The sequence below is a fragment of the Vespa mandarinia genome, chromosome 5 (genome assembly GCF_050613455.1).
Source record: "Vespa mandarinia isolate Hongniang chromosome 5, ASM5061345v1, whole genome shotgun sequence".
NCBI classification, from domain to species: domain Eukaryota; kingdom Metazoa; phylum Arthropoda; class Insecta; order Hymenoptera; family Vespidae; genus Vespa; species Vespa mandarinia.
In genome coordinates, this window is record NC_140814.1 from 8,861,549 (window position 1) to 8,886,924 (window position 25,376).

The window sequence follows — 25,376 nt, forward strand, 5'->3', positions numbered from 1 at the left end:
AAAAAAAAAAAAAAAAAGAAAAAAAAAGAAAGAGAGAGGAAAAAGAAAAAGGTCGAGCGAGGGAAGGAGAAAGGAGATGGACGAGAAAGGAAGCGTGGGAGGTGATGGAGGTGGGTGGAAGAGTAGGTAGTAGTGTGAAAGGGGTGGGAAAAAAGGAGCCTCCGTGAAAGTTAACATTTCGTAACGAGAAAAGAAAAAAGAGGAGAGCGGTGGAGAAACTAGAATGGTAGGATAGAGAGAGAGAGAGAGAGAGAGAGAGAGAGAGAGAGAGAGAGAGAGAGAGAGAGAGAGAAAGGGAGGAAAGGAGGAAGATAGAAGAACCTAAACAAATCTTCGGGCATGTAAATTTACGAGTTAGGTGGGGGAATCTCTTCGGTGAAAAATCCTCTCTATCTTTTTATCTCGTAATAAGGTGAACAATCGCGATAAAAATGAAAGCGGAAAAAAAGAGGGAGAAGGAGAGAGGGAGAGAGAGAGAGAGAGAGAGAATGGAAGGAAATATAATATAATACGCTTTCTTAACTTTCACGAAAGAAAACTTCCAAATTCCCGTTCGTCGTTTATACCTCGTTAATTCTTAATCGAGATTACATTATTCCTCGTATTATCTACTTTCTTATCGTTTCTCGATTAATTGAATAAATATTTTTTTTTTTTGAAAACAATCGACTTTTTCAAGTTAATTTTAATATAACAAGCTTAACAACTATGCATATAATTTAATTGTAAGAGAAATAAAATATAAGAATAAAATAAAAAAGAGAAGAAAATTATGAATAAAAACGTTCGTTTTGAAAATGTAGCTGTTATGGAAGAAAGAAAAGAAGAAAAAAAGAAAGATAGAATTGATGAATACTCGCTCGAAGAATATATTAATTAAGATTGATTCAAGAATTTTCTTATAGAAATGTGAGCGCAATATAATAATACGGATGCTGTGATAAGCTTGAATGATTTCAATGTTAAATAGCATGTTACGAATGAGTGCATGTATGTATGTGTGTTTGTGTGTGTCGTTCAATAATTATCATTGCTTCACGTGAAATGATACTCGACGGAACGTTCGTTTACGTTATTCACTGACATTTCTGCGACCTCTCGACAGTCTCTCTCTTTCTCTTTCTCTTTCTATATCCTTCTCCCTCCCCCCTCCCCAATTCTAACTTCTCTTTCCATCTTTCTTCTGACTATATACATGCATGTCAGGGGTTTGGGACACGCGACATACATATTTTGTCGCTTTCGGTTTGAATTCGAGCCGAAATACGAGAACGAGGCCGTGCTCTCGACGTGTTTTCTCGGACACAATCGCGCGTATATGAAGTATACGTGAGTGAACGAATGAGAAAGAGGGAGAGAAAGAGAAAGAGAGAGAGAGAAAGAGAGAGATTGAGAGAGAGAGAGAGAACGTATATCTACGTCTACTTTCCTCTTGGTCCCTCGTAGCACGTAACGTTACGTGATCTATGTATGTGCCGTGACACACGACTCCCGAATGAACGGGTGAGATCTTCCCTCCTTCCTCTCTCCTTCTCTCTTATTCGTTGAGTACGCGCTCGACATTAGTAATAATTATGGGTGACGTTAATGTCATTAAAGTGGCTTACGTCAAGAGGCCGTTGGTGGCATCGTTAATATAATTAATGATATCTCGCTAACTCTTCATTCGACCTTTTTCTCTATTTTTCCTACTTTTTTTTAATGGCATTAATATTGTCTCCTTTGCAATGAATATATTTCTTAGTTAGATTCGAACAAAAGGAAATAAATAAATGTATCTATGTATATTTAGGTCAGTACAATAATCGATATCCTTGGGAAGTGTTAATAATTAAGAAGGAAGGATTTTAAATAAAATTATTATTATTTTTTGTTTTCTTTTCTTTTCCCTTTCTTTTCTTTTTTGTTATCGTCAGCGTAGTCGTAGCATTAACGTAAAAGTTATTTTGATGGATGCAATTTTTTTCGTATATTTTAATTTAATAAAAATAATTTTTATCATGACGAAGATGTCGGAAAATTGTTCGAATAAAATCTGTACGATACGATAAATAATTCCAGTATATTCGATTGTACGTGTTAGAAATCTGTTCTATAGTTATTGCGCATAGTTCCCATTTGTCTTGAACTAAATTAATTCTGCAAAACTAATTCTCCAATTTGTTTGTTCATAGATAAAGTTTATATTCAACAATATTACAAACGATGCAATTAATATAGATCTCTAAGTTGTGATACAGTTATAATTCCGTGTATTTCTATAAGTGTATTAATTGAGACTCGCATTGATCTCTATGAATTATAACATTTGTGATCGTTTCGTCGAATTATATAAAATAGATATCGCAACTCTTAAAAGACAATTTTTTTAGATTCGACCATTAAAATAATCTTTGATTAGTTAATACTAAACGTTTAAACGGATGAGCAATATCTCATCTTGAAGATAAAGATTGAATTAGATTCTTCAAATTTTGAAAACAGTCTTTCTTTTCATGCATAAATTATTCTCCCAAAAGAAAAAAAATAGCATTTTTTGGTACGATTCTTTTTGAACAATTTGCAAAAATCTTTTCGTTTGTGATGATCATCGTCAAAGATAAGACTATGTTCGCCAAAGTCGATCAAGAATTATGCTTAGAATCATAGTTTAGCTTAAGCAATGATGTATTTCCTGAAAAAATAAGTTTCGTATAGTGGCGCCTCTTGAAAGTTGCGGTAAAAGAGACGAAGCTCTTACTACTGATTACCATATACATGCTTGAGCGGTCGTATATTGTTTCCATGAACTAGCCGATTTACCTTGTTGCTTGTGTGCAGACACTATCTCGGATTATTCGAACCATTCTAAATGCAAGCATAAACATGTTTTGTAATGCTCATACGGAAAAAGTTACGGCAACTTTTATTATCGTTCGATAATTTCGTCGTTTATTTTCTCACAAATAGTATTTCATAAATATTTATATATCATTTTGATAAAAATCCAAACTTGTGAGTTGATTTTTGCACTATCAACGAAATAGAACTCCAAGCGATATTATTTTCTGCGGTTTTCTCAACAGAACTAGTCTACTTTATATTATTATTATTACTACTACTACTATTACTACTCTACTATGATGATATATAATAATAATAATGATGATAGAAAGAAGAAGTAGTAGAAGAAATATATATATATATATATATATATATATATAAAAATATAATATACATCATGTACGTACATCCTACATTATATATGATGATGGTGATTTACAATAACGAAAGAAGAAAGAGTATATTTCAACCAGGAAGATAAATACGATATAACCAGTCCACACTCGCTGATGTTTCTCAAAGATCTGCCTTCCTTTACGAGAGCTTTCCATGAGTCACCTCGTGTGATGGTTTTTTGTGCGAGTTCTCAACGAATCGTGTCCTCGGTAATTTACACACGTGACTACCCAGATATACCCAATACTAATAGGATACGATGACGAATATAAGACGCTGTTTTTGTTTTATTTTCGTTCGTTATCACTTCTTGTTTTCCTGCCTTATAATCGTATCATTGATTCATTATACTCGCGTTTATTTTTATTCCGTTTTTGTTTATATCACTCATTGATTTTGCGAAACGTTTAATCTGTTATGAAAAATGATTCATTGATCTAGTCAACTATGCCGAAGTCACTGTTTATTAAATAGATAAATGTAACAACAATTTATCGTTTTTCAAGTTATTCCAAAGGAGAAGCTCATGTTGGCTCATTTTATTTCGGAAACTTGAAAAAACACCAGGAAGGAATCAGCGAAAGAATCTTAGTAAGTAATTATAGTAAATAATTATCGTACATATTAAAATTTCTCAAAATAAAAGAATATTTAGAAAAAAGTTTTAGACTTTTCATCCGTATGCGAAAACAATTGGAAATAAGATATTCTTAAATCCTTGATTTCAAAATAATAACATATCACCATTGACTTTACTATAATAATGAAGAATGTATCTAATGTATATAATATTTAAATATATCTTTTACATTCAATTTTTTTATTTATTACTTTTTAAATATATTATTGTTATTGTATTTTATATTATATTATTACACCATGTATTATTATTATAGCGACAATAATAATAGTAATAAAATAAACTGGACTAGTTCTATAGGGAAAACCATAAGAATAATATCACTAAAAATTCTACCTTATAATTAATGTGAAAACAAAAACGCATGCTTTGATTTTTATTGAAGTAATATATAACATAAATTCGTAATTATTATTTTTTAATAAAATAATCGACGAAATCTTTTTTTTTCTTGTTGTAAATTTAAATTATTACTAGTTAACATATTTTATGAATTATATTTATTATTCTCTATGGATTTGTCGTAAAAAAAAAAAAAGGAAAAAAAAAGAAAATGTATACCGGTACTGTGCGAGCTCTATTTAAAACGGATTACTGCAAGACATGCTATCATCAAAGAAGAATATAAATATGAAAGACTGAAGAATATAAGTAGCCTACTAACACGCTAATTCTTCAACCTACACTAATCTGACTCTTATGTTATGGGTGAGAAAGATATAAACTACACAAGCTTATATATCAATACGATGGGCACGTGGTGAGAATGGTCTATACCCCTGTTGCGCTCGTAGTTCATAATTTGTCCACACTTGTCGCTCACGTCGCACACACGCTTCGAACGAAAGATTATGAACAGCCTTAAGGAAAAAATAAAATATAGGATAGTTTCGTGCAACATGAAAAAAGAGCAGAACTGATTTTTAATTGGTCGGGTATATTCCTGTCCAGAATATTCGTCTCAAATATTTTTAAATAATTTCATGGACGATACTTTATACCAGGTGTTTGCATTATTTATGAGGGAAAAAATAACTATCTCTAGATCGAAGATAAACATATAAATCTTTTCATCTATAAATCTCTTGAACTATAATAAATCTCTGATCTATAATATCTCTTATATTTATTATTCGGCTTAAGAAAATTCTGTAAATCATACATAAAATGTATTCTGTAAATCATACATGAAAAGATATTTAAAAATCAGACAAAATTCTGTATCATATATTATTTATCCTACGTTTGTCCCTTGGCAGATGTCCAATGAATTTTTCAAGAGCACCCATAAATTACTCTTGTGAGAAAGTTCAACGGACTTTCAAGGGTATAGATATGCTCTTATTTACAATAATTATTAAGGACAGAATAACAACTATAAAAAATGTAATCATAAATAAACGTATTTGGATGTTGTTAGATGAAATAGAAAATAAAGAAATTTCTGTTGAAGAAAATAAAATGAACGATCGTATAAAAACAGATCTCTTATATAATTGGTTCGCAACAAGAAATGAGCTAGTTTTATTCGTTATAAAAGAAAAATAAATCGGCTCATAATAACTCGTGATAGAATGAGAGCAACGAAATCGGTGTAACATTGAAGCTATTTCTCGTTATCGCTTAATTCGAAAAACATGCGCGAAGAAACGTGCTATCGCTACGAACCGGCAAAGAGAAATGAAAGATCGAACTTGGTAAGTGGAACGTTCCTTTGTGTTGTCGCGATCAAATTCCACGGTTACCTTCTTATCGCTCTACGTTTAAACGAGCTACATAAAATTATTTTTACATTGCGATCAATCACGATATATTGCTTGGCACAGTTCGATAATAATAATAATATTATTATTAATAATAATAATAATAACAATAATAATAATAATAATGAGAATTAATTACTATTAATTAAGCTTTAAATAATAAACGTTCAATCGAGGCAATCAATAAAACAATATTTATAAGAGTAAATCATTTTTTACACGAAAATTATTAATTATAATATCAACGATAACGAAATAGGCATGTTTTATCAATAGATCGATATAATAGCGATTAATATGATTCCAAATATTGACGGAAATAAATAATTGCGACGTGAATAAATAATCTCTTAGAGATAACAATAATCGTTGGGATAATTTTCGAAGCGTTAAGAAAATTTTAAAGAGAATGTAATATGGAACCGATAAATATCACTAATTGCAATAAATATGTCAATGTCGGTAATAGTGCGAAACGGAACTCAAGGAAACTCTAATTTCACAAAAGCTATCATTACGAGGCCACAAACAGACTTCGAAATTGCAATTGTAAGCCAGCATGTACCTGTTGGAGGCGAGAGCTTTCTCGGTCTCTGATCCGTTGGTACGGATTGTATAGTCATCGACTCGTTGAAGTCAAATCCGAGGGCATTGCAATAGTTCCAGGCAGCGTGTTAGTTCGCCGCCATTGCGAAATAGCAGAAACGGTCTTTGGCCACTCAAAATCGCAATACCGGCTCATGAACGATTCAGTACTGTAGAGAGAATGAGAAAGGGAGAGAGAGAGAGAGAGAGAGAGGCTATGAGGCCTCGACTATTCCGAATATTACTACTTGCCAGATGCTGGCAAGCCTCTCTAGATTACTACGGTGCCTTTAGGTTAGTTCAACATGGCCGAACATGAAACTACAGTATGTTATCACTTTCCTAATGTTGAATTAATGCTTCATTGAACTCCATAAAATTTCTTCCGTTTCATTCAATTAATCCCCTATGTCTTTTACCCATTGCCATCTCTTAACGATCGATTGTGTCAATTATCGGAATCATTAGATAAACGTCGTCTTTTGTTTCTTTTATTTTTCAAGATAAATATCTATGATTTTACAAGAAATTGATTCTTTGAAATTGTCTAACGTCGATGAGAATCCTATTGATAAGAATGAGATATGATCGTTCAACAAAGAGAACGAGAGAAAGAGAATAAGCAAATGAAAAAGAAAATAATAAAGCACTTCGGTTAAAGAGAACGCAAAAGATAAATAAAAAGATAAAGAAATGCAAAGAAAAAAAAAAAAGAATAACGTAAAGAGTAACTATAGTCGATCATTTTTCCCTCCGCCCTTCACCCTTTTTCTCTTTCTATTCGTTCGAGAAAAGGAATATCGTCGCGGAAAAGAAAAATGCCTTTATGAGAGCGACTCGTCGGCCATTAAATCAGCAAAACTCAAAGGAAGCACTCTCTACCTTTTTCCCCTTCTCCCTTTCTCCTTCTCTCCTCTTCCTCCTCTCACTCTTTACGACCCTTTCCCCGCCATTGCGGTGAAGACCGGAAGAAAGGAAAGTTCCGTGGCTAATGACGCGGTACTTTCAAAACGACTGTACTTCGTTCTTCTCTTTTATGTTTTTTTCTTTCTCCCCTCCCCCTCCCGTCCATTCCCTCTTTTCCTCTCTCTCTCTCTCTCTCTCTCTCTCTCTCTCTCTCTTTTTCTTCCAACTCCAACGTTGGAAGACAACGATGAAACTGGTTCATTCGTAACGACGAGCTACGTTACCAAGACTCGCGGCGTGTAGAAAGTAAAATTAATCGTCACGGTCCTCTCCGGCCATCACCGAAGGAATATATTTCTTTTAGGTTGAAAAAGTATGGTTACGGGAAAGTTTTTCGTGGATTATTCGAGTCGATAAATCGAAGGGAAAGGATGGCGACATGGGTGTCCTCCTTGATTTTTTCTTTTTTTTTCCTCCTTAACATTTCGACGGAGACAAATTTTCTTGATCGAGTAATTTACACGATCAATATTGCTGGATAAAAATGTTCTCTCTATCATTGTTATTGTAATAATTTAATGGAGTTGTAAACAAAAAAATTAATCAATATTCGTTAAATATTAAAATAGATTGTTGGGTGGTAAGGGTTGCAATTACGAGAATGTTTTTAGATATGTATCGGATCAGCGATGATAGTTGATTCGCATGGAAAAAGTTCCCTCGTCTCTTCCTAATCGTCAAAATTATAGACCAACTGGTCACTATGAATAAGGGTTAGGAGGAGAAGGGAGGAGAGCATTAGGCTAAGATATCATTGAAGGTCGTCAGCAAAATACCGCTCGCCGCATTCCCGCAAAATAATGAGAGAACGTGAATTCTTTTGAAGGATCTTGTGAAGCTCATAAATAGACGCGAGACAATAGGTATATAATGTGAATTGTAGTTATCATAGTATATTTGTCGTAGTATGATACAACCGTTGATGAGTACAAGTAACGTGTAGTTAATCTTGTTGGCTATTTCTAAGAAGTGATAACCATTAATGTAATAAGACTCGGAGGTTTGAATGTTGAGAGTTGGAAGTATGTAAGGTTTGACTGCTACAATTTAGTTTGTCCTGGATATCTCCATTTGAGAGACATAGCCAGTGATATCGATAAAACTTGGTTGTCTTATTAATGAATGTGAATGCTTGGATCTGACTGTTCGCAGATTTCTTTCGTATTAATCATAAATGCATTAATGATTTAGGAAAGGTAAATGGAAAGGGAGGAATTTAAGTAAAAAATATCTGGAACGGGAAAACGATATTTTTATTGCTATTCGGTGTGTCGGGATAGTTCGTTCGAAATGTTTAACTAATCTCATGTATGATCCTTTGTCCTGGGTAAACTTGTGGACCCATGGGTGATATTTGAAGAATAGGTATTTGGCTCGACACATGTTATCAAAAACTAAGTACTTTACTAACAGTGCTTAAACTTGGACAAAGGTGGTAATGTGTTTTTTATCTATTCGTTTTCTTAATGATTATCCAAGGAATTCCTAGGGACAGATATTATCCAATAGGGATATGTAACCCTTCGGAGAAAATACTGTAGATACCTGAGGTTGCACACGTGTGTCGACATACATTTAGGAGATAGTACTGTAAATATCTGAGATTACGCATGTGTGCGTCAACACAGATGTATTAACCCTAATTGTGCACACCTCAAAATAATTTCTAGTTGTGCACTTGGGGTGCGCTACACCATAGGCATTTTGAACAGCTGTGTCATTTATACAGAATGGAATAATTTTGATTTAAAAAAAATTCTGTATACTCTTTGAAGCCTCGGAAATAATAATCAGTTGTTTTGAAAACACATTTCCAATTCTGTCATTATAAAAAAAAAAAAAAAAAAAAATGATATCATGAATCATGCAATGCGTAAATTGTTTTAACTGAACTCAAAGTTGGTCCGGGGTATCTTATAACCCAATAGGCACGACTAGGGTTAAAAGTCAATCGATCATTATCAGCAACGGTATAAAAAATCAAACCCATTGATTCTTCCAACCTAGAACACGTTATTCTAATTTGTATTCTTTCTAAATGAACATTCAAACGTTTACAATTAAATATTCAATATTCTGAATAAGATATATCAAAATGAATTTTGATAAAGTGACATTATTTTTGTGACATGTGTTAATTTTAATTTTAATTTTTTTTTCCCCCGTTATGTACTGTGCAAAACTGAAAAGAAAGTCCAGCTGAAGGAATCAGATCCTAATTAATCAGAATGAAAAAAAAAAACTATTCTTTCATCACACGTATTTTTGATTCTATTGCGTTATTTACGGAGACAATTGTTAATTGGACAATAAATAAGACGTATCGAAAATAAACGAAACGATGAATGAATTGAATATCATACCATTGTGACGTAGTCACAGATCGTTCAGAGATTTAATTGCTAATTGAATTTGATTTAATTGTCCTCCGCAAGATTTCTTTTCAGTTTCGTGCACAATTTAGGATATTTAAAAACGAAAAAGAAAAAAGATAGCGAAAGATTATATAATGTGTAAATGAATATGATCGTTTACCTGGAAATCGAACTTCTCAAATTCTCGCTGTGCATCGATGTCAGCGTGTCGTGATTCGGTGACAGGACAAGTGGCCAATGATATCCTAGAATCTGGTACTTCGCTGTAATCCGGTGTGATAGATGTCAAGCTTCGATCGTATCGAAGTTCCTCGTTTAAAATGGCCGCCGACGAGGCGGTGGACGGTGCTTGGGCCTGATTCACGTAATAAAGACAGAGAAGGAGAGATAGTACGACAACGCATAAGACGAATAGACGTCCAGAACCTCGACGTAAGATTTTATACATCTTGTCGAATTTTCTTCTTCTTCTCTCTCCTTTTCTTCCTTCTTCTTCTTCTTCCTCTTTTTTTTCTTCTTCTTCCTCTTCTTCTTCCTCTTCCTCTTCCACTTTTTTCTCGTTTCTTCGTTTCTCTTTCACTTCAATATTCACCTTTCGCCCATCGAACGAACTCCTTGTCTCGCGTCGATTGGTATGAACCTCAACTCCTCGACTACTCTCGTAACGTCGTCCGTCGACTTCATGGGACACGCTTGCCGTGTAAACGCAGCAATCTGTAAAAAAATAAAAAGGAATAATCGTGTAAGATAATGGAAAATAAATGAAAGAAGTAATTTAATAGTTACCTATAAAGATAAATTGACATTATATTGAAATATCAAATCGATGATCTATCTCCGAACAAAATATCCGTGTGTAATAAACAACAATAATTCACAACAATCATTCACTTGTTCCTATTTTACATTAAAACTTTCGAATTACTAATTTCTTTCTTATATATGTACAAATTTTTATACAGTCTATATACGTATATCCTACTTCTTACATATTCTACGCCATATATATGTTATATAATTTATAAATTGTATTAACCATTTACAATTTTTACTCGTTATATACACGTTATGTTTAGTTACAATTAATCACAAGTTCATAACTTTTCACAATGCTCATTGATCAACATACATTTCCTTATTACTGTACTCAACGTCGCTTTGTCTTCAATCCGTTCGATATACATACATACATATATATATATATATACATATATATATATATATATGTATGTATGTATATTATATGTAATACTCGGAATACGTCCATAAAACATGCAAACGTGACCGTCACTGCGATAGTTAGTATAATGTTCGTACTTTTATCGACTATAACTTCCTACAACGTATCGACCGACAAATAGAGAGTTGCAAAAAAAAAAAAGAAAAAAAAAAAAGAAAAAAAAAGAAAAGAAAAAGGAAGGAAAAAAAAATAAAAGGAAATAAAAAAAAAAAAGAGGAAGTAGTAAAGTTTTTCCTTCTTGAGTTTTCTACGCTCTACTTTTATTCCCGACGATAACCTTCGAAGATAATATAATTCGATCGTCTATTTCGGTGTTCATTCACGAAAGTCCCGATTCTATCTTTCTCTTTCTTATAAGCATAGGTACGATATACAGGTACGTCTGTTTTTATGTATGTATGTGTGAGAGAAAAAGATAGAGAAAGAAGAGAGAAAGATCGATTGCTCGTAAATCCTCTACGTCATTCTCTCTTCGCTAGTGTTTTACCTCGAAGGTTGGCCAGATATAACAGGAAAGACAAGGTCGTGCCAACGGACGACCTTCTCTTTCTCTCTCTCTCTCTCTCTCTCTCTCTCTCTCTCTCTCTCTCTCTCTTTCTATCTCTGTCTTTCCTTATCCACCTCCCACCTACACCTCTTTATCTTTTTCTTTCTTTCTATTTCTCGAATGTTCGCGAGTTCTCATGTCACGAAGTACTCCTTTCCGCTTTTTCAAGAATTTAAGTGGGTCGCGAGCAAGCGCTTTCACATTCGTACTTCGATCCACTAACTTTGACCTTTCGCCTATTTCTTCTACTCTTTCTCTCTCTCTCTCTCTTTCTCATCTTTATTCCGTTAAACTCGAACAGTTTGCGTTTTATTATTGTTCTTTCAAGTTTACTATAATTAAGTAGAAGTATAACGATTTCGAATCTTTCGTAATATTCTTTACGAATCGTGATTCGAGTTTCTCTTTGAATAATTATTAATATAGGATTGTTTTTAAAGGATTCGTATGATCGTGTCAAAGATCAAACGCTTTTTTTAATTATTACTTTATACATATACATACATATGTATATATATATATATATCTAGGATATATTTTATAATGATTTATAGGATATATTTTATAATGATAGAACGAGTCTAAATTCTTAATTAATAAACGATCGTGATCTATAAAAAAGTTCATAAATCAATTAAAGAATTTTTACGATCTGTATTTTTACGGAATTTAAATTTACGTCTTATATGATGTATGTCATAAATTAATAAAGAAATACGATAATTTATGGCGTCTAATAAAAGAGCGAGTGAATTAATGAAATGGTTTTGCATAAACGGACATTTGATTTTCTTTTTTTTTTTTTTGTAAGAACTTCGAAAGGAAAAAGTTATAGAAATATTTTAATTCCTTTGAAATTATTCTTTTACTTTTTTATTTTTCAGTAACGAATATATACGTCTATAAACAGTATGAGTTATTATAGAAAATATTTTCACAGTGTTAACCATTGTTCTTACGATCGCGATAAACTTAAACGAAGTCGAATCGTGTTCGTTATACGAGAGAAGAAGTGATTGTTTGATTGTGGCAAAGGAGAGGGATGGAGGATGGAGAACAACATCTAGTATGAATTATGAACGGGTGCAGTGTGTGTAGCTTGATTAAACGTCCGCGAAAATTATGACTGACCGTTTTGACGTGAAGTCGCTGAACATCAAACGCTTAATCGATATCCCTATAACTCCTGCTATAGTATACACATACATACACACACACACAAACACAAACACACACACACTCTCTCTTTCTCGCTCACGATAATAACAGAGAGAGGAAATTTATTCGATGAATCAAAATTGTTTGTCCGAATTTTGCGATTTGATTAAAAGCGATGGAGCGTAGGTTCGTAGCTATTTTGAATTAGTTATAAAAAAGAAAAAAAAAAAAAAAAAAAGAAAAAAAAAGAAAAATAGAAGTATTTAAAAAATATAATAAGAATGGGAATATTTGGGAAATATAATAAAAATAGTTAGATAATATAAATATTTGAAATAAAATGCGTGATATGTATGTTTAAAGAGTCACGACATAAAAAAAGAAAAAAAAAAAAAAAGAAAATAAGCCAGCATAAAAGAGCTTACGCTTGTTTAAGAATTTACTTTTCTTATTTATTTATTTATTTATTTATTCTTTTTTTTTTTCTCTTAAGAAGAAATAAAAGGATACTGCTGCCGACGCGAAGTTGCTGGTTTTCACTTAGCCGCCTTTATAACTTGGCGATATATCATGTCACGTTTCTTATAATACCATACTAATTACCGAACGTTTTGTATTTCGAACAAACTTGAACAATATCGTCTTTACATCTCTCCTTAATACTCTCATTATATTTTTTTGTTTCAGTTTTGAGAATGAAATCCGAAAAATATTGCCGTGAGAAAATTAATACGCTGTTTCCCTCTTGCAATCGAATTTTTCAATTTTCTAATTTTCTTTTTCTTTTTTCTTTCTTTAGAAAGAAGCCTTTAATCGACATTTTCTTTTTTCTTTTTTTTTTTTTTTTCTAAAAACTGAGCTGAGAAATATACGAGTCCTATTAAAATTATTGAAAAAAGAAAAAAAAAAAAGAAAAAGGGATAAAAAAATATTTGAAGTCAGGATATCTTTGTAGATGAACGTACAATAAAAGAAATTACGAAATATGATCTATCATTAACGAGATTAAGAATTGAAAATAGATATAGTTCAAAGTTCATATGCGCGATCGTATAGAAAAACGCGTCATTTAAAGAACCTTTATCGATTATATTCATTATCTATAACCTATTCATCTACCTTTCCTACAGCTTTCAAACGATTCGAAATTTCCTCTCCCAGGATCGCTTAAGGGGATGTTTCGTTCTAAAACTTTCGAAATATCGATTTTCTACTTCTCTTTTTTTTTTTTTTAGGTTTTTCACTTCCTTCATACGCGAAGAAAAAATTACCACACATGTTGAGATTTGTCGATTGAAAACGAAATAATGAATTATAATATCTCTTTTTTTCCTTTTTTGTCTTTTTTTTTTTTTTTTGTTTTCGAAGTCATCGTCGGTTTCAACGAGTTTGATTTATGAAAAATCAATGTTTTATATTTCGTTGAGAAAAATGTATTTATTTTTTTTTTAATTTTGAACTGTAAAAAAATCGATTTTTCTTTCTTTTCTTTTCTTTTTGTTTTTTTTTTTTTTTCTTTAGATTTTTCACTTCTTTGATGTGTCCAAAATATACAGTTGAAAAGAAATTTTTGAAATTCTATAAATTATCAAAGTTCCTTAACCATAAGCTGCTACATTTCTACTTTCGTTGCATTATAGCACGTATTTCTTCATCTGCAGTAGTGATTCTAAACGCATGTTTCCTCAAATATAATTTTACAAATTGATGAAACAAATATCTCAAGAATTAATTGATTTATATAAATCAATTTTTTTTTTCAATTAAAGAATATATATTTTCGCGGAGAGTGAAAAATGAGTAATATATTCAGTTTTGCCAAATTTTATTTAGGGAATGAAATTTATTAATAAATTCATTAATATATTTAATATATTTCAAATTAATTCCATTAATTTAGAAGGGAAAATAGCAAAAATATGCAAAGATTGAAATGATAAAAAAAATGCTTTTCTCTTTTTTACTTTTGTTATAAATACACTTCGTCGGATATTTCATGCAACTTAAAAATATGTTTGATTTGTTTTATTTCCAAATTAAATCGCATATAGCTATAAGTCCCATCGTTCAATAAAAATTTGTGGAGCATAATTATTCAAAACGGCACGTTGTCAATATTTAATGCTTTCAATGTATCAATTAAAAAGAAAAAAAAAGAAAAAGAAAAATTTATATGTTGCAAATATAATATGTAAAAAGATATTGAATTGTATATTTAGTTGTAGAAAGAAAATTTCAAAAAAAAAAAAAAAAAAACCTTTTTTCTACAATGCTAGACTGAAACCTACCCTTAATCATCGCTTGTCACTGTTTTATCGTTCACGATTTCGTATGCAACCTATCTACGACATACATATATACATACATACATATATATACTGTATATATTATACTGTGTATATGCAATAGGTTCAATAAGATAAAATAGATAAACAATAGAAAAATGAACAAATCGCTTAGGAAAGAAGAATAAAAAAAAGTTTATTTATATTCACCTGAAAAATCGCTCGTTTCGCCAATAAATTCAATCCGGTTGGGTTTGGTGTCCGGACGAAATTGATTTTCGATGTGTAATTATCCCTTTCCTCTTGAGTATAGAAAGAAATAAAAAGGAAGTTGAGATGGATGAGGATGAAAGAAGGAAGAGAACAAAGCGATGTAACAACGAAGAGGGCAGTATCGATGGATGCTCTCGTCAGGTTTCTTTTAGGTGAGGAGAGCAACGATTCAGCAAAGCTGAGCCTTCTGTTCTTGACGCAGCTCTTTTGTTCAACGACGATAGTGACGACGATGGTGACGACGTCGACGTCGACGTCGATGACGATGACGGTGACGATGACGATGAAAGACGATGGAGTCGAGGGTGCTTTATAGGGGCTCACTCGATAGGCTCGCCCTCCTCTCGATAAAGATGAAAGAGGAAATATGAATGGAGGGTGAAAAGAGAATGTGCTTCTATGCCATTAATGGACAACCAGGCATTAGACGAAATTCATTCCATTAATTTCTTTTTCACTTTTTATCCTTCCAAACGATGATCGTACACAACTTCTCACGTTTTAATTTTCCGATAATCAAAACTTGGGAGTACCTAAAAGAGAAAAATCATTTATGTTATTATAATTTTACAAAATAATTAATGAAAATAAAGTTTCATAAGATATTTTATATTGAAACATTTAAAAGTGTTATCTTCCTTTGATTCGAAGATACATTAAACGAGTATTGCAAATTTATGTTAATATTAATTCGTATAAATTATTATTTTAAGTGGATTTAATATAAAGTATACAAAAGATTATATATTGAAATGATGTAGCCACAAAAAAAAAAAAAAAAGAAAACTTAACAATTAAATTTATGAATACTTTCGAAAGAAAATAATAAGTTATTTCATAATCTATTTTGACATGAGATTCTATAAATTATTAGATATTAGCAATAGAAATTAATGAAGAAATTTTTAATTTACAATTACGTCATTTTCATTGATTATTTCCACGAGTATTAATGTATTAGCAATGCGAATGCATTTGATTTCATTCTAATTTACGCTTGACAATTCAAATGCACCCATCCATCCCCCCTTCCCTCCCACCATTCTCGCTCTCAGTCTTCTCGTCGAATTAGCCGAGAGAAATAAATTCACACGTTTGGCCACGTAAGCGAATGTTTGCATCTGATAACGGCGATTCCCTCGATTAACCTCGAATTAAACGATCGTTCGTTAGGTTACTGTTTGTTGAAATCTATATTTTGCGAGAATCCAGGCACACCATTGTTTGAACTTTATAATTATTTCGCTGATAATGGAGAATATAATCGTCATGCACCCCAGTTAGTGAGCATACACACGTGAACATTATTTTGTAAATGTTAAAGTCTGTATACTTATATATATATATATATATATATATATATATGTATATATTTATTTATATAAATACACCAAGGTGTATATGTGTGTGTGTGTCTGTGTATGCATCTATATTAATCGATGAAAATAACGATAGACAATGACAAAGATGATTTTCATTTATGAATATCTGATCTCTCGATGGAAAGTTTATTGGTGCAATTAAAAGTACTCCATCGATCGTAATTAAAAGCATGAATAGCTATCTTCATTCAATCAACGACCATTCCTCTTCTCTCTCTCTCTCTCTCTCTCTCTTCTTTCTCGTAACAGTTTAAAAAAAAAAGGATAAAAAATTGAAGAGGGAAGGGAAAGGAAGAAACCATACTACACAGAATGAAACTATTGCTTTAAATTATTAGCGTAATAATTTTATCATTTAAAAATAAAAATTGTATATATTAAATGAAGATCATTGAACGACGACATAGATTTATTAGAAATTGTGAATAGAACGTTTTAAACGCGATAAATCATATTAATAAAATTTTGTCATTTATACGATAAAAATTGTTATATATTAAACGAAAATCATTGAACGACGACATAGATTTATTAGAAAACTTAGACAAAACATTCTCTATGCGAATATCACGTTAATAAAATAAATTCTTATTTGAAAGAATTTTAATTAAAATTATTCATAATTAGAGATACATATTTTAGATAAGAATTATCATTAGTACCGTTAAGAAAACCAACGTAGGATGGACGATTTTTATGATGAAAATTTGATCGTCGCAATTAAAACGGCACGTATCCTCTCTTCAACAATCCTTTCTTATCCTCGATCGCTTTGAAAAGATAAGAGACGAAAGAGATGGTACTTTTAAAGGGTGGTTTCACGGAACGGTAATAGCGATAGGCGAGAAGGGAAAGTTCGTTGAAGGGTGCGAAGAGAGTCTGTAAAACGAGTTGGAGAGACAAAGAGAGGTATTAAAATGAAAAGAAAAAAAAAAAAAAAAAGAAAAAAAAGACACACAAAAGAGAAAAGAAAAAGAAGAATAAAAATGAAAAAAAGAAAAGAAGAAAGAAAACGAAGGAAGAAGAAGAGAAAAAAGTAAAAGAAAAAAAAAAAGAAATATTCACGAGAAAGGACGAGAGAAATATCTCGCGTATAGGGATGAGACAGAGCTGGTGAAACGAAAAGAGAAAGAAGAGAAATAGACTGAGAGAGAGAGAGAGAGAAAGAGAGAGAGAGAGAAAGAGAAAGGGTGGCCCTTTTCCGGACGGAAACGCCGTGGAAACTTTGAACGAAGCTCGTACGTGGCAGTCGAGCCGATGTAAACCCGATTTTCCAGTAGGCGCCGGAGAGTTTTAAAGAGCTTAGAGCTCGTTTTTAGTCTCTACGAGAAAGGGAGACAGATAAAAAGAAGAAAAAAAAAAAGAGAGAGAGCGAGAGAGAGAGAGAGAAAAGGAGATACAGATAGAACGAATCGAAGGTAGAAGAGTAGCTAAGCTACTCGACGTTTTTATTTCGTCTTACTCTTTGTCTGCGTCTCTTTCTCTTTTTTTCTCTCTCTCTCTCTCTCTCTCTCTCTCTCTTTCTCTATCTGTCTCCCAGCTACCATTTTTCTCTTTTGTCACGTCAGAGAAACGGGTTTAAATCGCCCGCGCTTTTCTACTGTACACTATTTTCGCCGTAAGCGCAAAATTTTTCCATTCGCCCTCACGGGTTTTCCTCTTTTATACGTTTCTATTCGTCGTGTTTGAAATTATTACCAACGCCGAGTCGCGTATTTCTTTCTTTCTATTATTTTTTGTCAGGACTTTTCTCTCTCTCTCTCTCTCTCTCTCTCTCTCTCTCTCTCTCTCTCTCTCTCTTTCTCGTCATTCCGATATCCACGCTCGTCTGATTCAGTAAAACGATATAAAAAAAAATAAAAAAAAAAAATCTAGTGTATTAGATATCCTCTCTCTGTAAAGAATTCGATGGATCATAAAAGATATTTGAATAACTTTTATTATTCATTATTTCATTCAGTCTTAAGCGACTTTAATAATTGAACTTAAGAATTTCATTTTAATATACTTTTTTGTGAATTATAAAAAACAATTAGGAGATATGTAGGTATGTATATATGTATATATGTATATATTTATATTAGTATATTTATTTTTTTTTCTAAGTTTATATACATATATATGTATATATATATATATATATACAAACGTCGCACAGAAGACAGAAAGATATGTTTGTTTAAATTTTAATTCCAATTGATGAAACAAGAGATGTTCTTCTAAATAAATAAACGTTTTAACGTAGATATATACATAGGAATATAACGTACTGGGATAAAAATTCGAAAGCCACCAAAATCGGAGATACGAAATATTGTTTTTCGTTTTGTTGGGAATATTTAGTCTCATGCGTATCGTATGAGAGAAAGGGAGAGAACGAGAAAAACAGAGACAGAGAGAGAGAGAGAGATGAGAGAGAGGATGAGAGAGAGAGAGACAAACAGATGGACGGACGAACAAACCAGACAGACATACAGAGCCAGTTTTGGATAGGTATTTTAGTACTCTCTCGTTATAAACTCCAAATTAATTTCCTAACCGTATGTGTGAATATATTTTTTCTTTTTTTACTACTATATATATATATGGTTCGTTGTTCCCAAATCTCTCCTTCAATAATTTTATCAATCTTGACGATGGCGAATTGAAACGCTAAATTAGAAAACTACATAAGTATTCCCGGCAAATTTGTTAATTCACTTATACCCATTGTTAAATTGTTTTTTTGTCGAATGTATTCGTCTAATTCAATATTAAAAATCGAATATTTTGATAAAAAAATGAGGAATTTAATAACGTCAAAAAAAAAAAAAAATTCGTTCAATTTCTTTTACAATAAATAAATTCTCTTTTTATCCTCGCTTTTTGTATCTATCATATATAAGATAAAGAAAAAAAGCAATTTAATCTTCGTAAACGTTGTGTCATCTCATTCATTTAAATTGTTTCAGCGTCATTAGTGTGTAATATCAAAGTCTTTACGGGACGACATTCTCCCCTTATATATTCAAAACTCTCCTCTTTAACCAACCAACTTTTCTCAACATCTCGAATCTCTGCCAAAAAAAACATGAACGCTAATACCAAAAGTTCAATGAAGTAGTTTGCTGTAAGAAGAAGAGCAATTACCTGTAGCACGTTTATGTGTCAGCGTAATGTGATGGATTCTAAACCAAAAGCAAAAAAGAAAGGAAAGAAAATATATATATAAAAAAGAAAAGAAAAGAAAAGAAAAGAAAAGAAAAGAAAAGAAAAGAAGAGAAAATACACGACTTTCTTTCTCCGGTAATAATTCAGTATCCCTTCAGAAACACTGTCTTATCGATCGTAAAATCTTTTCGAAATTTTTGAAAATTTATACCCATAGATAAAACGAAAAATTATTTTTTAATATTCAGTACGAACGTGAGGTGAGTAGAGATACACAAAAAATATACACACGCACTTTACGCACTATAAGATATATACACATATACATGTGTGTGTGTGTGTGTGCGAAAGAAAAGAAAAAGGAAAAAGGGGAAAAAAAACAAAGAAAAAAAATGACCAACTCGATTCGTTCTCGATATAATAATATCGAAGACAACGACGTACGATGTATTAGAAATTTTTCATTAAAACGTGAAAAATGTTATAAAGAAAAATGGACGTAGCGATGTTAATTTTCCAAAGAGACAAAACATGTAAATTATTTGTTTAATGATCAATTTGAATTTTTACGAGACTATTAAAGTGTAATAAGAAACTTTATAGGACACGTACGCGACCGAACGCGATGGCGAAACGCGCCGTACTATTCGCGTCATGACTCGAGAGGAATGGTTTTGACACGCCGCCGGCTATATCAGCTTTTTCAACGACGCAAGGAAAGATACAGAGAATGGCAGGGCGCATGTGCCGATATATAATCCGCCGCCACCGAACCGCGCGCCACCAAGATGATCCCGTTGTCTTTTACGTGCACGTGGACATTCGATAAATACGTCTTAGAGACGTTCTTTTTTTTGTTTTTTTTTTTTTTTGTTTTTGTAAATCCATCGAAATGAAAAAACAATAAGAAAATATTGAAAAATTTGTCAAAAATGTTGCAAAATTAATCCGACCGATGTGGAATAGATTTAAAAGGTGTCGAGACAAACTACTAATTAAATGTCATGATGGAGTAAAAATAATTTGCAATATACATTAATATATGCATAAGAATATTGTCCGAGTTTTAATTTGATATTAGTTTCTAAGTTAATCTTAAGACTTTGTTTGTTTTTCTTTTTTTTTCTTTATGTTTTTTTTTTTTACGAATTTTATTTTTGTTTCTTATGAATTCGTATGTTATTGAAAATAGCTTTCAAAAAAATTAATGAACAATCGTTTATTTTAAAATTCGTCCTCTATATTACTTATCGCTTCATAAAGCAAAAATATCCAAGTGTCGGAGTTTTACTTTGAGCCATTGCATGTGTTTCGCGATTTTTAAAAATTGAGATAAAAAAATATTGGCAACAGAAATAAACTTGCTTGGGATGGGGGAAAAAGAAAGAAGAAAAAAACAAGAAAAATGAAACAGTAAACACGACTCCCATTCGCAGAAATATTTTTTATTTGTGAAATCGTGAATAATATTCGGGTTACTTTTTCAATATATCATGGAAACTTTCGATGGAGATTAAAAAATGTTCTGCAAATTACATTCAATATTTTTTTTTCATTTTTTTTTTCTTCTTTTATTTTATACATGAAATGTATATAAAAGCCGATGGTTTTAAACGTTGCGTTTAAAATATACCGACGAGCATAGATTTCACTCGAATAATCGTAGATATAAAAATTTATTTAATTTGTTAATAATCGTCCATATTACGTTTCCAGTTATTTTGTTCCTTTCTCGAGATAAATCCAACGTAAATAAATTCGATTTGAACAAATGTTATCTCCTTTTACTTTTTTCTTTTTTTTTTGGTTTTTTTCTTCTTTTTTTTTCTTTTCTTCTCTTTAAATTAATTTTTCTCTCCATTTATAACTGTATAATTATCATTCAATACTTTCTCGATTAAACGATATACGATCGCTATTTTTTTTGTAGTCAACATTAAGTGCACCACAGATCGTTTTTATATGGAAAAAATCGAAACCTTATTGGCAAAAAAATTAAAAAAAAAAAGAAAAAAAAAAAAAAAAAAAAAAAAAAAAAAAAAAAAAAAATGGAAAGAAAAAGAAGAAAGAAAAAAAGAAAGAAAAAAAAGAAAGAAAAATATATCTAATTATTATATCTAATATATTTTATTATATCTTTTTTCGGTCGATTTCGAAATATCCCATTTTTTATAGATCGTAGTTAAGGAATTGGAAGACGAAAGTGGAATGAGGAGGGTTAATTTCGCATGGGCAATCGATCCATGTAAATACTCTGTGATCGGGATCGGTGTTCCAGTGCGAAAGCTCACGAGCTTTCCAATTTCGAGGAACACGAACTCGGTCAGGGAAGCTGTCGTTGGACAGGATCGGCTCAGGTTCGAACTTGATCGAACGGCAATTACCTTGATTGAAAGGCTAACACGAGTGTCTCTTCCCTACGCTACGAATCGAGAATCTAAAATTCAAAGATAGAAAGAGAGTTTCTCTTCGTTATTCGAATACCACGACGAATTTCATACACGTCATTCCCTAAAGTGGATTATTCGTTTTAGTATTTTTCCCTTCCTCAACAATAAAATCTCGATCAAAGAACGACAAATCATTAAATCTACTTAAAATCGTAATTGGATCAATCGTGATTAAATCAATCTCGCGATATCAATGCGTGTAAAAGATCGATGAAGATCAATGATCTACAATAATAAAAATCAAGTTGAATTTCTTTCCTGTATCATTGAACGATTCAAACTCGAGCTTTATAAGAAAAAAAAAAAAAAAAAAAAAAAAAAAAGAGAAAAAAAATTTTATTAACAATGCCTTTCTATTCCTTTTCTGTTTCTTTTTTCTTTCTTTCTTTCTTTTTCTCCTTTCTACCATTTTCAAACGATATTTAATTAAGCTATTTATTAGCGACAATTGCGAAGCTTTTTTAATAAAAAAAAAAAGAAAGAAAAAAAAGAAAGAAAAAAAAAAGAAAGTAAAAAAAGAAAATGTTAAAAAATTTTTTCGAAAGATCCTCACGAAAGAAAGTAATAAAAATTTCAATGAGAATGGATAGATCTTTATCGGGCAAATGTCTTTACTTATTTAGAAGGGATTAGTTTGTAGTTACTTTTTTATTGCTTCTCTATCGAGATAGTAGAGTATAAATGGAAAGGTAGTAGATATTAGCAGAGCCTATTTCACCGAAATCTTCTTTCCGATTCAATGCGGTTTAACGAGAGGAGAGAAGAAATAAAATAAAAGAAAGAAAAAAAAAGAATGGTGAAATGAGAAGAAGAAAGAGAGAAAAAGAAAAAGAGTGAGAGAGAGGGAGAGAGAGAGAGAAGTGTAGTTTACTCTGGTTCTGGAAATTGCATTTCCGGATAATTGGACGGCGAATGTTTATGCGCATGAAATTACATTCGAACGGATTTCCCGAACTGTCGAGGCGTTATTATTTCATTCTTATTATTTAAACGTTCTCACGGCGATTAATTAATTCAAAACGAAAACGATTGAAAATTTCTCAAGGGAGCGGAGAGGGAGGCGGGGGTGAGAAACAGTACAAGAGCGATAGTAATGAAAATTTCAACCGAGCAATTGCATTAAGTGAAATTCGTGCATGCAATGGACAAATTTAAAAATGATATTCTTTTTTTTTCTTTCTTTCCTTTTCTTTTCTTTTAACTTTATTTATTTATTTATTTATTTATTTTTTTTTTTCCTTAATCGAACGAAACAAACAAAGAACGTTGATTCATCGAAGATATTCTTTTTATTTGTTTTCTTTTAACCAAGTTATCGACTCCGATAAGATCCCAGACAATATCATGAGAATAGAAATTATATATCATCGTCCAAGGCTAACAGTAATAATAATTGGTCTTCTCGATGAGATACAAAGCAACATGGCGAACGCGTAATGTATACGTGAATTACGTCGATAATTTGCCTCCTCGTGCTATAATCCTGTGCACTCGTCAATAACGTATATTTACGATCCTCGATTTGTACTCGTGGCACGGTATTCACACAAATATCCGTTTGATTGCCTCCGTCACTTCTAACTTAATGACGCGTAAATGTGTACTCTAACATATATATATATATACACACACACACACACACACCCACGCACACAAAGACAGTCTCTCTCTCTCTCTCTCTCTTCTTTTATCCACCTATCCCACCCCGTCATGATTCTCATCATTTGTTGAGCTTATTTTCCTCTTTTCTTTTTTTTTTTCTTTCTTTCCTTTTCTCTCTCTCTCTCTCTCTCTCTCTCTCTTTCTCTATTTCTCTCTTTCTCTACTTCTCTCTTCCTCTTCTCCCTTTCTGCTTTCTACTGCCAATCTTTGATTAGGTTTAACGAGGACGTTGGAAATTATAAGCATTAAGACCACTTAATCTGCGCTACGTAGATAGTAAGCCTCTACGTTGTAATCTACGTTGTAACCAACTTACTATAAGCTGATGTTCGCTTTTACAAGATCTCTCGACCGTTCTTCGAATATTCTTTTTCTTTTTCCTTTTTCTTTTCACTTTTCTTTTTTCTTCTTCTTCTTCTTCTTCTTCATCTTCTTCTCATTTTCGATATTTATTGATTTCTTAAGTCTTTGTCGAGAAACGAAAGAAAAGAAAAAGAAAAGGAAAAAAAAAGTGCTTACGAAGATTGCACGGTTCAAAATAGAGGACCTTTGAACCATCAATCTATCGGCTACTAAAATTGCAATATTGAGATATTGGGAGAAACAATTCATCCGCGTACAGTTTACCTAATTAAATTGAATCGTATCGTTCTGCTCTTCGATGAAAAAAAAAAAGAAAAAAAAAAGAAAAAAAAAGAAGAAGAAGAAGAAGAAAAGAAAAAAGGGAAAATAAAAACCAATCGAATTCGTTCTTCGTCGATTATTAAAAAAAAAAACGTAAGAAAATTAAAATACGTAGATTTCTCTTCTTAAAATTAATTGATTTTATGATTTTCAAATCGATCTCATAGCGAAGATTATGTTAGGGCGTCTTCGTAGGTACGATAATCACGTATCCACAATTTTCAATCAGTACAAGTCGAAAAGTATCGATCGACGAGTGTTAATTTCAAAATTACAAAAACTATAGAAAATTACATTATTGGCGCACGGCTACGAAATTATATAGGAGGGAAGAATCGATAATCAATAATCGATAGATAGATAGATAGATCGAATGATCGATCGATCGATCTAGTCTTATCTTTCATTTTTACATGATCGTTAATAACTCTTCGCTACGGGTGTACCGAGTTCACTCGACAATAAAGCGTATAATTTCGAATCCAACCTGCCCTCCTCCTCTTTCCTCTTACTAAGCGATATTTGCATCGTATAAATTATATGCCACCGGTTATAGATTAACCAGGGATACATTATAATTAGATATAGTGATGGTTAAGCCTGCTACTGTATCCACACGACTAATAATTTATATCTTTCTTTCTCTTTCTCTCTTTTTATTCTTTTCTCCTTGTTAATCGAATTAACAAAATAATATCGTTTCTTTTATCGCTATTATCATATTTCTATCATTCTTTCTATCTTACTCATTATGATCATATATATATATATATATATATATATATATATATATATATCTGGTGTGTAATTATGTACGGCTGATTCTCTATGTGTTGAATCGGGTTTCAACGTGTTTACGATAAACATGTTTGAGTTTGTCACCCTTTGGCTCCTGCTAATTACGTTTGTAGAAACAGAGAGAGAGAGAGAGAGGTTGAGACAAAGAGACAAAGGGAGAGAGAGAGAGAGAACAAAACAATGAAATAAAATAATAGTT

At 31.8% G+C, this 25,376-nt stretch overlaps 1 protein-coding gene across 5 annotated transcripts in view; it reads right to left on the reverse strand.

Annotated features, from left to right (window-relative positions):
* alpha-Man-IIb (alpha-Mannosidase class II b) overlaps positions 1–25,376 on the reverse strand; it is a 184,857-nt gene that overhangs the window by 94,743 nt on the left and 64,738 nt on the right. For 2 of the 5 annotated variants that reach the window (XM_035881548.2, XM_035881546.2), the window contains 2 exons: positions 14,989–15,584; positions 9,709–10,262 (listed from right to left, as the gene is read on the reverse strand). In XM_035881548.2, the coding sequence (XP_035737441.1) occupies positions 9,709–9,996 (288 nt within the window). In that variant the 5' untranslated portion in view covers positions 9,997–10,262; positions 14,989–15,584. Of the gene's footprint in view, positions 1–9,708; positions 10,263–10,334; positions 10,666–14,988; positions 15,585–19,562; positions 19,601–19,838; positions 20,230–25,376 lie in introns of those variants that run through there. The other 3 variants (XM_085657079.1, XM_085657078.1, XM_035881545.2) reach the window with 3 other exon arrangements.